This window comes from Colletotrichum tamarilloi (genome assembly GCF_030869305.1).
Source record: "Colletotrichum tamarilloi strain Tom-12 chromosome Unknown Scaffold_6.1, whole genome shotgun sequence".
In the NCBI taxonomy this organism is placed as follows: Eukaryota; Fungi; Ascomycota; class Sordariomycetes; order Glomerellales; family Glomerellaceae; genus Colletotrichum; species Colletotrichum tamarilloi.
In genome coordinates, this window is record NW_026849389.1 from 88,502 (window position 1) to 100,652 (window position 12,151).

Below are 12,151 nucleotides of genomic sequence, written 5' to 3' on the forward strand. Positions count from 1 at the left end.
TGCTGATCCAGTCAAGAGGCCGCCAACAGACGAGGCGTTCTTGCATAAAAGGCCCTCTTCGATCCTGGTGGACGAATCTGCAATGATTGATAAGAACCAATCCAACTGAGACATGTGTGACCAGTCGAATGACGGCCAAGGCGCAGTACTTTTATGCATGGGCCTTTAGATGCAGGGCAGGTGCTGCGGCTTACAGCGCGTCTTTTCATAATACGTGAGTAGGGCGAAGTCTTAGCCAATCAATATCAATAACGAGATGATGGTGAGCTACTTCACGTAGACCTTCAGCCTAAGGCATATTCAGTTCTCCGAAACTAGGAAATCGCATCAAGTAGTATGGACGTGCTGCATTATTCAGTGATGAATTACTCATCATATCCAGGCAGATAAATTCTAGCGGAAGACATATATGAATAAACAGTCAACATCAAAATCTGGCGTATGGCACATTGGTCGCTTGCTCCGGTTGGCAGTCTTGGAACGCAATACCTCCATCGGATTTAGAATCATCACGCGTCGAAGCGCGTTTATTTGAGTCATGGGAACAGACTGTCGGCGACGCGTTTTCAATCCATCGCGTGAAAGCGACTGGGAGGATAGGAAAGAAATTCTGTATGACCTTTACATGTTGAAGAACTTGAGCCTTGGAAAGGTAGTTGAAGAGATGTCGAACGTTCATTCATTCAGGGCTAGGTAAGCTACTCAGGAGATCCAAAAACATGAGAAACATTCTAATAAGTTTGAAATTGAAAGCGAGAGAATGTACAAGCGCAGGTTTATGAAATGGGAGTGGTTCAAATACCTCACGAAAAGATTTCAAGCAACGTCCTCGAAACCTGGGAGTAAAGTTGAGAGATGTAAAGGAAAGACGACACGGCGAACGAGGAGACACAGACAAAAACGAGATACTCGTGAAAATTTCGATATGCACAGAGGAAGCTCAGGTTTACCAGATGAACCGCTTAAGGTCTCCCGGGTCTCTTTGAAGCACATGGGATGCGAGAACCAGCCTTGGACTTCATTGCTTTCCACTGCTCCGGTCTCAAGATGGGATTTGCCCCGAAGGATAGCAGAATGGACTGCAAATTCAGAAAAGAGCCTTCCCGCAATGTCTCATTCTCTCGATGAGCCCGCACCAACGGCGAACTCGTTATGTCCTTCAACCGCTGACGATCATTCCGATGTAGTGGTCCCTCCCACTTCGAGACAAGATAATATCATGAACCCTGCCAGTTTGTTGCTAATGGGAATCTGCGTCAACTCAGTTCCCATTCTGTCAGGACGAGGGACAAACCTTCAAAACCTCGACGATTTGACTTCAGTATCCGCGAATGAGGGTTTGCAAAACCTCATAGTCGCCAATTACGACGTCAAAGACCTCATTGGGTCTCAGGCGCTCGCAACAACCATTTCAGCATCTATCAGCCCCTGCTCCGCTGGACTTACCCTAAGGTTATTCCCAAAGATCAAGATGTACGTGTGCACCACACAAGTGTATCCGAGGGAAGCTGCCTATTCAGCTTGCAGGGGAGTAAAAACGTTCTTTAGCATGGACAATCAACTCGGATACAAGAAGAACTTGCAGCAGGATGAGCGTCGGCCATTGCCGCTTCGGACATATCAAATCACATCATATATGGATGCAGGGAGTTTCACTGATGTCAATGATCTCACAGAGAGTCTGGATAAAGCTCATGAGCAGATTCGCCAGTTGCAATCCACATTAGCCGGGTTGACGGGTTGACTCGGACAATGCAAGAGTTTCGAGGGTGTTGTCACGATGCAGCATGCTTTCACTTGAGAACCGAGTCTACGCCCACAACCAAGAAAAGTAGTCAGCTGAAAGAAACCAAATTTTCTACCCTCATGATTCCGTCGCCTTCAAGAGATACTCCATCTCTGTGATAACCTAAGTAGGTTGTGCATGACTTTCTGGTCGGAGAAAGGGGCGGTACTTCCATTTACCTACCTTAGGCATCCACGTGACCCTTATCGATAGCTTATCTGGCTATCCCTTATCTGAGGCTGGGGAGCGCAGAGCTTGGGCGACAGCTGTCAAATCGATTAGAGAACCACAGTTGAACTCCGGGGAAAGCTGGCCCGGAATAGCTCCCACCCCCGTCGCGCGTCCCTCCGAGTCAAGGAAATGCCCCGGCCGATCTGCTAGGACCCTTTCTCCCTCTTGCCGCTTGCACGATCACCGACTATTCCATCCGCGCACACACATTATGGCGTCCCTCGCGCAATTACTCCTGGGCGCTGTCGCTCTCTGCGCTTCCGGCGTCCACGCTGCGCATCCCGAGGATGGTCTCCCTTCGTACCACTACGGCGCACCCATCCACGTGGAGTGCATGAACCGCAGCTCGTGAGTATCTCCCCTTAGCCGTTCCTATTCATCATCAAGAGCTTCGTCTCCACTGCCTTTAGGCTATAGCTCGAGCTCTAGCTAATGCCTCTTCAGCGAAACAGGCGAACATATCGAAAACTCCAACCACGAAATCGAATGGATCCCCTTCCCCTCCTGCGAAGAAACCAACAAGCCCCTCGAGTTCCAATACGGCCACGAGGGCGAAGTCAATTGCACCATCCCCATGGTCTCCGACCCCTTCTTCCACCTCCTCGAGTTCTTCATCCACAACGATGCACCTCTTGCCTGCCGTCTCCCAGCCCGACCCGCGCCTCACGTTGAGACCGTCGGCGAGAAGCCCTACGTGCAAGAATACATTCCTCTTGTCTTCGCCCTCGCCGGCACCCTCCAGCTGAGCCACTTGCACGTTAGCACGCACATGAACGTGCTCCTGCACAGCATGCCGAAGCACCACACCCGACCTCACGACTCGGGTGTCCTCGATTCCGGAACGGCGTATAGCACGAGTCCATTGAGCCATATGGACGGGATATACACAAAGAGACTTGTGATTGGTGATCCGTTGCCGCTGCGGTTGTCTGTTAGATGGTTTCCGACGCCGAACCTGCCAAAGTCGGAGGGCCACGTCGAGTGGCAGGGTATGGGCGGACACGTCTACGCGAGCACCGTCTTCTACATCATCACCTCGTTCATGGCAGGCGTGCTCGTCGCGTCAACGTACTTTTTCGGAGTCGTCTTGCCCAAGAGGGTACGCGGAAGAGGCATGGGCGGCGCGACGCCACTCGGTTACGGTCTCAACGGTCTCAACGGCGTTGGCAACGGTTGGGGCTACTCCAAAGCGGCCAAGAGGATGGATTGAAAGAAAGCACCAACAAAGCGTTCGCGTCACGAGAAATCTGTACGATTTGATCCGATTCATGTATATCTGCTAGCCGCCCCCCTCTTTGAGAGGCTTTTATGATGGATGAGGGGAGTTTTATTTTGATGGACGAATTAAACTGGGATGGCCTTGACCTGCCCACTTGGACTGGGGAAATGGAGTTTTGGAATCGATCATCTGGATCCGCGCACGCGCGGGCTGACGGGAGCAGGATTTGTCGCGATATCTTAATGGAACCAATACCTGCTTCAATGGAGACCCAGCGAACTCCTCTTACTGCAACTTCTTGGTGCTGTCTACGGTGTTCACCCGCTTCAAAATGCGCAGCCACATGTCCAGTCCCATCAGCGCCGCTTTTGAGATCAGCTTAATTTGAAGGTTGATTGCAAATGTCGATTGCACTTACGGATGACCACCCATGGGCCGTAGAGGTTGAAGACAAAGACGTTCTTCTGAGCCTGGCTGTATACGGCAGGATCCCAGTGGAAGACGTCGTAGATGCAGGTCAAGGTCGTGAGGGCGCACTCGACACAGAAGACGAGCACGGCGAGTTCGAACCCGGCAGTTGTGCCAGTATTTCTCGAGAATCTGTAGACCATCCAGGCAGCCATGGGCAGCTGGTAGACGATCTCGATATAGGTGAAGAGCTTGAACCACGAGGGGAGGTTCTCGTGAGACGCGGTGAAGAAGGGGTCGTTGTACGTGGAGATGTAGAAGTCGCGGAGGACTTGGAGGAAGTGTAATGGGGATGAGGGTGCCGCGTAGAGAGCTGATGGGTAGAATGGGACGAGGTCGACCACTGATGAGAGGATGGTCAGCTCTGGCTTCTATGGGTGAGAGGTCGTGAAGGCTGCTGAAAGACCCGAGACGCTCCAGACACCAGAATCCTTAGTCACGACGCCACTGTTCCGCCGACAAGTTTTCATAAATACATGATAGCATATCGATAGATTACAATATTAATTGACGCAAAGCGATAGAGGTTTGACTCACAAAGCATCGCCGTCAGCTGTATGCCAGAGATGACGAGGTACGCGCTGTCGCGCCAAGTTCTTGCTGAGGCAGACATGACAACCTCTTGAGATGACTCAATGCTAGCAGAGCCGGGTGACTTTCTTCTGTGCTCAGATTGAGGACTTGCGCGGATTGATGACAGCCGCTTTACGTTGGTCACGCCGCGTTGAGTTGAGGAAAACATCAGGGATGAGCTGGTAAGCGTAATTTCACGAAAGATCTGTGCTGACATAAGCACCAGTTCAAACGGTGGGTGTAAGTGACGAGACAAGCTTGTCGCCGAAGGATCATTACGACGCTAGAACAAGGTTTCGGAGGAGGATCTTTGGAGTTCACAAAGAGAACAGGCAATCTCTAATGCTACTCTCTATTCCCGACGTACAGAATTGACCTGCCCGACCTCATATATACCTACAGTCTCTCGACGGAAGAAGATCCGAGTCGTGCCCTCTATCGAGCCACTGGTGTCAAGCGCGCCTTCAAGGGGCCTTTATCCCACAAGATAAAGACCTGCTGCTTCTTGGCCCAGTCTTTGTAGTCCTCGTCAATTTCAATGTCAAAGTTCCAAATCAGGCGAGCCAGAATGAGTCTCATCTCAACATAGGCCAGACTGCAGCGGTTAGCGACACATTCCCATGAAATCAGTTGGATGACGACACTCACTTCCGCCCCAAGCAGTTCCGTGAGCCGATGTGGAAAGGTTGGAAAGCTTCCCTGTTATCCGATGCGAATTTCTCATCTCCCATGAATCTCTCGGGGTGAAATCCGTACGGGTCTTTGAAGTACTGCTCGTTGTGGTTTATGGCCCACTGGTGAATCGCCACGATAGTCTAGTAGCAGTATCGTCAGTAATTCCATGCAGGCTAAGTATGAGAGGCTTACCCACGTTCTCAGGTACGAAATTTCCGCAGATAGTCGCTCCACCCTTGGGTGTGACTCTTGGGAGGCCCATGGAGACTGGAGGGTAGACTCTGAGCGCCTCATCCAGGCAAGCAAGCATGTAGGTCAACTTGTTAACAGATACTAGATCGATCTCCTCTTCCGTCTTGAAAGATGATCGTACTTCATCCGTCAGTTTGGCCAGACAATCCCTATTCGTCAGGAGGTAGTAGGTAACTCCGGCCAGTAATGTCGCTGTCGTTTCAGATCCCCCAATGATGAGCGTGTTGCTGTTTGCCGCAAGCGTCTCGAACGAGATATTCTGTTTGACCAGTCATTAGAGAGATAATACTCTGGCAAGGTACTGAAAATGACGAGATGATGATTACCAGTTCGTCCTTCTTCTTCAACAAGCCCTCAATCAAATCAGGCCTGCCACCCTCCTTCTTGCCGAGCTCCATACGCCTCTCCAACTTGGCCTTGGCCCTAGCCAAATTCTCGCCTCTAGCCTTCTTCGCCGCTTTCGTCGCCAAAAGCGTAAAGATGATCTTCTTCAGGAAGGGAAAATGACCTGCGGTCTGCGCGAATACACCCAGGCGAGCCGACTGGAAGATAGCCTTCACCCACGGGTAGTACTCCGACTTCTCCAAGCACCCAAACGGTTCACCAAACGCCAGATCCCCAATGATGTCAAACGTCGTAAAGTTATACCACGACATCAAGTCCACAGGTTCTTCGCCAGAACAATGCTCGTGCAGGCGCTGGATCATAAGATCCACGTACTTCATGATCAGAGGCTGCTGGTCGCGAAGACTTCGCTCGCTAAAGCCGTGGGATAGTTGCCGTCTTAGCATTGCGTGCTCCGCGCCGTTGGTGTTGACGATGTTGATGGGTTGCTCGGCCGTCGGGCGGTAGAATTTTGGGGCTTTTTCGAACGTTGGCGAGCCTGCGGACCGGTGGCCCATGATGTCTTTCCAAGCGTTGACGTTGCAATAAGCCAGTTCGTCTGGAGCGACGCGGACTACGTCTCCGTATTTCTTGTGAAGTTCCAAGACGTCCATAGGAAGGGCGCCCTTGATGAGTCTGTGGCAGAAAGCCCATCTTGTCGCTCTCATGGAAATTGGCCCTGGGTAGTGCCGAAGTGGATGGAGGAAAAGGTTGTAGAAGATGCATGATACTGTGTACACTGCAATCTAGTGTGGTGTCAACTCAAGCAGTATAGGTTCGTCCGACTCTGATTAACTTACAAAAGCAGCGCATGCCGTGATGGCGGTCAAGAAGCTATGTAGAACTGCCATGCTGACGAGAGCCGATACAACGAGCTTTTGGCGTTGTTGCTAGAAAGTTTGGAGGAATAGAGGTTCTTTGAGCTAAATATATCTTCTGCAGACTGCAGGACAATAAGATCCTGAATTTCGCGAACGCGTAGTCTGTTGCGGTCCGCCAAATCTCCTTCAATTGTTGCAAGCCCATCTACAAGGCTGAGTTCAGAAATGGCGAAGTTGCACAACGGGGCGTAGAAGTTGAAGTCGCTAAACTTAAATTCGAACAGTGGTTGATCCCTACGGCCAGAAATAGAGCCCATGCCACTCCTGAGCGACAAGCTAAGAAACCTGTGATAGTGCTGCCTAGAGAAACCAGCAAATCATGAACAGGTACGAAAACGAGGGAGATGTAGAAGGGAAAGGGTAATTCCACGGATTGCTACTGGTTGATGTTGCATAGACCTTTCTCTCGGACGGACACCTGGGGCAGCAGGCGTTCGTTTCAAATTCCGAGGGCCTGGAGCTGTCACCAAGTTCGATCTCAACTCCGTGCCGCAAATTAATCATTGCAGAAGTAGTGGGCCGGCAACGGGGTTCGGTATGGGAATGTCCCAGAATACGGTCCTTTTCTGACATAGCCCAGTTCTTGAGTCGTGGTTGGCGTACGCAGCTACTGCGGTAAGTGGCTAGATGTCGATCTTGCTAATCAAATATTTCATTCCTTAGGAGTGTCGAGTTACGCGTCAAAAGTTTCGGAGTTCAAAAACGATGGCTATGCTATTTGGTCGAATATTGACTCTGTGGTGTACGTTCGTTGTCGTTGTCGTTGTCGCACGTTCGTTGCGGAAGGTGCGATAACGAGAACGAGGTACGAGCGGGAGCTAGTGAGTGATCGACAAAGCAACGGACCAGGATCCATGCGGTCCTGAACGAACTGAACCCTTGGGAGCAATGGCGGCACAGAAATCCATAGATCCACTATTTCTCCAGGCAAATTGGGCTCAGTCGTGTTCAGTAACGCGAACTCTTTTCACGAACTGTAGGATCTGGGGTCTGCTTACGCCAGTATGCGATAGCGGGCAAGGGTCAGGTGATGGAAATCGCAAATAGGAGCGGATTTCGAGATCGGGAATAGTGGATTAAGATAAACGAAGTATCTTTTGGAGAAGATACAGTCCACTGAGGTTGTCACAAGTACGGCAGGATGCGATTTACGCGGGAAACATCACCTTGTATTTGGCCATGTGGTGCCTAACTCTCATCTTGATATACGTGATCTCTATATTCTATCTAGCGCCTGCTCGTTGTGTGAACTGATCTTATCACACTACACATCAAGTTCTCTTACTCTCTTCACTACATCTATACTACGAGTCTTGGCACCCGAGTGATAGCGGCATTATGAAAGGAACTACAAAGTCTAGTTCCACGGAAAAGCAGCATATTCAGAGCTCGCCAACAGAGCCTCCACCAGCCAAAATGGGACCTGGAGAGATTCCCTCTGAGGCAACCTCTGGAGAAATCTCCGACGAGGACGATAGAAATCTCGTCACCTGGGACGGAGCCGACGATCCGCAAAATCCTATGAACTGGCCCGATTCTAGAAAATGGATCAACTTGGTCTTGATGTCGCTTTTGACTATTATCTCGTAAGTTTAGCGCCCGCGATCGACTGGAACCTGGTTTCTCACTAACTCTTTCAAGCCCACTGGTACTTAGACATCTTCCTCTCCGTCAGATGTAGTGACATAGAGCTGACATTTTACAATCATACATAGGGCTCATCTATGTTCGCCCCTGGAATCCCTAGAATCCTCACAGAATTCGAAACCAACGATTCTCTCATCGCAACCTTCATCACCTCGATCTACTTCCTCGGCTTCGTCTTTGGACCTCTGGTGGTAGCGCCTTTGAGCGAGCTTTATGGCCGTGTCTACATTTACCATATCAGCAACGTCTTGTTCGTTTCTTTCTGCGTGGGTGCTGCTCTGAGCACCAGCATCGATATGCTCCTGGCATTTCGCTTCTTGATGGGTGTTGTGGGCTCAGTTCCCACAACAATCGGTGTCGGAAGCATCGTTGATGTCATGCCGATTGAGAAACGCGGACGCTCAATCTCACTCTGGGCAATTGGTCCTCTCCTGGGCCCTTCCATAGGGCCTGTCGCGGGAGGATATTTGATTCAGGCTGCCGGCTGGCGCTGGGTCTATTGGCTACTTGCGATCTTGGTATGTTGATAAATCGTATAGTTAAGTCCAGTACCCATGCTAACAGTCAAAGGGCGGTGTTTGCAGCATTCTGGCGCTGTTGATTATGCGTGAAACCTACGCCCCGGTTCTACTAGAGCGCAAGGCCCGACGCCTACGAACGGAAACTGGGAACCACGCCCTGCGCACAAAGGCTGACCGAGATGGAAAGAAACTGATACAGAGAGCCGTGATCCGGCCATTCAAGTTTCTCTTCATGACGCCATTGGTGTCCATTATTGCCGCCTACGTCGGGATAGCTTACGGAATACTCTACCTGCTGATCGCTACGTTCTCCTTTGTCTACACCGACCAGTATCACTTTAGCGAAGGTGATGCCGGCTTGGCGTTCCTCCCAGCTGGGCTTGGGATGATGATTGGTGTCCTGACTTTTGGCAATGTACAAGATTATCTCGTCAAGAAGGCAAGAGAGGGTATGAGGCCAGGCGAGAAGTATAGGCCAGAGGTAAAGATCACGCCTTGGTTGACGATTCCGACCGGCCTAACGGTACCGATTGGGCTATTCATCTATGGCTGGACGACAGAGAACAAGATCCATTGGATTGTTCCCATGATAGGCGTTGTTATTCTGTCTGGTGGACTCACTGGAGTTACAGTAAGCCTTTCCACTCACTATATGACAATTCGACAGCTAATGTTATCAGATGTGTGTCCAAAATTACCAAATTGATTCGTACGAGAGATATGCAGCGTCAGGTTCAGCAGCTGTCACACTATCCCGATCTCTGATTGGCGCTTTGATGCCCCTTGGGGGATTGAAAATGTATGAAGCCCTGGGTTTGGGATGGGGAAACAGTCTTCTGGGCTTCATGTCCTTGGCACTGGTGCCGGTACCTGTTGGTTTGTTTTTATACGGGGGCATGATTCGGAAGAGGTTCGATCCCGTGCTGTGAGACCGAGTCAAAATGTGATTCGCCGCAGATAAACTAAATTAGGCTTGCACATCTAGAACCCAAATCCATGACTTGTTATGCACGCAAACCTGTCCCCACAACCGAATGCCACTATACTCGTGTTTATGACTGAAGATACATGTATCAATATGTGAACATACCACGTACATCAGCGGAACTTGAAAACCATACTTGCTCGTGTCAAAAGTGTATCACATTATTTGATCTTCCAACAAAGGCTGAGGGAAATGCCATACTAGATTATCAAAATCTCTTTGTTCACACATATTTCAAGCACCGGCCCACAACGCCTATCTGTGTTGAATAAGTCGTTTCAAAATTCATCATGAGCCCACCACAATCATCTAGGTAACATGGCAATAAAGATTCGAACCGGAACAGTACAGCGCATTACGACAACCTGCACTCCACACCCCTCATCTCCCACGTCGTGGTTCTCGCCATCATCCGATCATCGGCTAGTCACCCGCAACATAGGCCCGTTGCTCCCTTCGCGTTTCAAACTTTGGGAGTTGTACCTATGCAGATAATCATGGTCTGCCAGTCTACGAGGCCGGTATCGCAAAGTTAGGGCGGAGATAAAGGCGAAGAACATGCTGATAGTTCCCATTGCGAGATAAGATCTTCCCAAAAAGCTGTTGCGCCGGCCGATGCCAGAAGTTGTAGAAATGATGATAGACTTTGTGCCACGATTTTCACGAACAGGGTAGTCTGCATTTGAAACATTATTATGTCGGGTCATTGGTATCGGGGGATGGTGTGTCAAACGTACGGGAAATGACATCAAGGCGATAGATGCCTCTCTCCATCACTTCGTCTTTGTTGCGCATAGCCATCTTGCTGAACGATGAGGCAGCGGATGTTCGCATCCACACCATGAAAGACTCATCTTCTGCTGGATTAAACATGTTGCCTGAATGATATCCGTTGGGATACCTCTCTGCCCAACCTGGAGGAGGCACAATGACGCTGTCATTGGACTGGGCGGTGACTGGTACTTGGTATTTGCTCGGTTGATACAGTCCCTTTTCAACACTCTTGGCGATACCGACCGATGTCATGTTGTATGGAACGGTCCGGTTTGTACCACTCGGTATGCGCAGCGGGTTCGCGAAAGTGTCGTTGAAGTATGAGTTGGCTATCATGCCGCAAGGGTAAACAATTTTCTCCTCTGCACTACCAGCAACATTTCTTGATGCCACCGGAGCGCAATCTGAGCTCTCGATGCTATTCAATGACACCGCCTCGCCCTTCAGTTGGTCTTTATGACGAGAGTTGACATAGAGACGGTGGTTTTGATGAAAATTCGTAAGCCGGTAGTAGTACAGAACTGGGGGCTGCAAGTCTTCAGGTAGGAAGAATTCTATTGTGCAAAGAGTGTAGTTCTTGGTAACTCCGTCGAAGGTCACGGACTGATTCGACCTTTTCCACTGGTCCACAGGCTGGCCCGCTGACGAAGCCTTGAAGCGTTTTCGGACGTTGTCTGGTGGCATAACTTCAAGCTCGTCGAAGGATTCGATCTCGTCGCACTTTGTGTAGTCTATCTGCATCTCTCGAATCTTCACGTCTGTCAGTGAAGTTTTTTGACAAGAGTGAAACAAGGTACTCCAGCTTACGTTGTCATTTTGAACTAGCCAGAATACCCCCAGTGATAAGCAGACGACGCCAAGTGCAAGGAAGATCTTGATTGATGACTTTGGTGTCAAAAGTGGCCTGGGAGTAAGTGTCAGAAGCTTGAACGGTGGCATGAATTTGGGATCCCGCACTTCCAAGCTTTTAAGCGTTGTTGATTAAATAGTGTCGCCTTTGGCTTTCGCGGTTTCTCCAACTGAGTCGAATCTCCAGACTTGAACCAACCCATCTTATTCGCTCTTGGTCGGATGTTGTCAGCTGAGTTCAGCGTTATCCTTTTCCAGAAATCGAGAATGGTGGGCTTTGTGTCTCTGACAATAGGAGATGGCCACTGTGGTGAAATGAGGTGTAAAGACTGGTCAAGCTTGAACGTCGGATTTTGAATCCAAGGGTTCGCCTGGCAGGTGTTGACTGTTGATAACGTCGTTGCCAAAGCGACTTGAGAGAGGTTCGGTGGCCATTCTGATTACGGAGTTCTCGAAGATCGTCATTTGCACCGCTAGAACGAGGTTGCACTGTCCAGTCCGATGGCCGTTACCGATTTAGCTCAACCATCGCCGGCACTCTGAAACCTTAAGAATGAGCCACTGTCAAGAAGTGAAACATATGTTGACGTACTGAGTCAGTATTAGGCTAGTTGTACTACCCATAGACATGTAAGTCTCTGTCTCCTTGTCGGTCATCTCGAAAAGTCGGCTGGCGATCTGATGCACATGAGATGTGGTTGGCTGAAGGGCGTCGAAACCTACGACTCGCTGGCGTGGGGCCATCTCGTACTCGGAAGTTTCCTATTGGGGCTATGCTCTAAGATAGCGGATCGTTACATCTGTAGCAGCTTGTCTAGGGTCATATTCCTGTGATACAAGGTGCTTTTTGTAGTCTTGGCTCGTTATCGTTTTCTCTTTCGACATCTCTTGGGCCGCTGGAAGGGC

At 50.0% G+C, this 12,151-nt stretch overlaps 5 protein-coding genes across 5 annotated transcripts; 3 read left to right on the forward strand and 2 right to left on the reverse strand.

Moving 5' to 3' along the window:
- Positions 1–538: 538 nt before the first annotated feature.
- Positions 539–1,744, forward strand: CTAM01_02573 (uncharacterized protein; the record flags this gene model as incomplete). Its single annotated transcript, XM_060518611.1, has 2 exons — positions 539–693; positions 754–1,744. 2 exons carry the CDS (start codon positions 539–541, stop codon positions 1,742–1,744), a joined length of 1,146 nt encoding a protein of 381 aa, XP_060386414.1.
- A 484-nt stretch (positions 1,745–2,228) lies between these two features.
- Positions 2,229–3,227, forward strand: CTAM01_02574 (uncharacterized protein; the record flags this gene model as incomplete). The annotated part of the gene is made up of 2 exons (XM_060518612.1): positions 2,229–2,365; positions 2,462–3,227. 2 exons carry the CDS (start codon positions 2,229–2,231, stop codon positions 3,225–3,227), a joined length of 903 nt encoding a protein of 300 aa, XP_060386415.1.
- A 294-nt stretch (positions 3,228–3,521) lies between these two features.
- Positions 3,522–6,439, reverse strand: CTAM01_02575 (cytochrome P450 ClCP1; the record flags this gene model as incomplete). The annotated part of the gene is made up of 8 exons (XM_060518613.1): positions 3,522–3,601; positions 3,655–4,047; positions 4,242–4,456; positions 4,762–4,872; positions 4,926–5,092; positions 5,149–5,463; positions 5,531–6,334; positions 6,389–6,439. 8 exons carry the CDS (start codon positions 6,437–6,439, stop codon positions 3,522–3,524), a joined length of 2,136 nt encoding a protein of 711 aa, XP_060386416.1.
- A 1,446-nt stretch (positions 6,440–7,885) lies between these two features.
- Positions 7,886–9,566, forward strand: CTAM01_02576 (polyamine transporter 3; the record flags this gene model as incomplete). The annotated part of the gene is made up of 5 exons (XM_060518614.1): positions 7,886–8,055; positions 8,111–8,117; positions 8,185–8,634; positions 8,687–9,268; positions 9,318–9,566. 5 exons carry the CDS (start codon positions 7,886–7,888, stop codon positions 9,564–9,566), a joined length of 1,458 nt encoding a protein of 485 aa, XP_060386417.1.
- A 749-nt stretch (positions 9,567–10,315) lies between these two features.
- Positions 10,316–11,335, reverse strand: CTAM01_02577 (LEM3/CDC50 family protein; the record flags this gene model as incomplete). The annotated part of the gene is made up of 2 exons (XM_060518615.1): positions 10,316–11,146; positions 11,204–11,335. 2 exons carry the CDS (start codon positions 11,333–11,335, stop codon positions 10,316–10,318), a joined length of 963 nt encoding a protein of 320 aa, XP_060386418.1.
- Between the last annotated feature and the right edge of the window lie 816 nt (positions 11,336–12,151).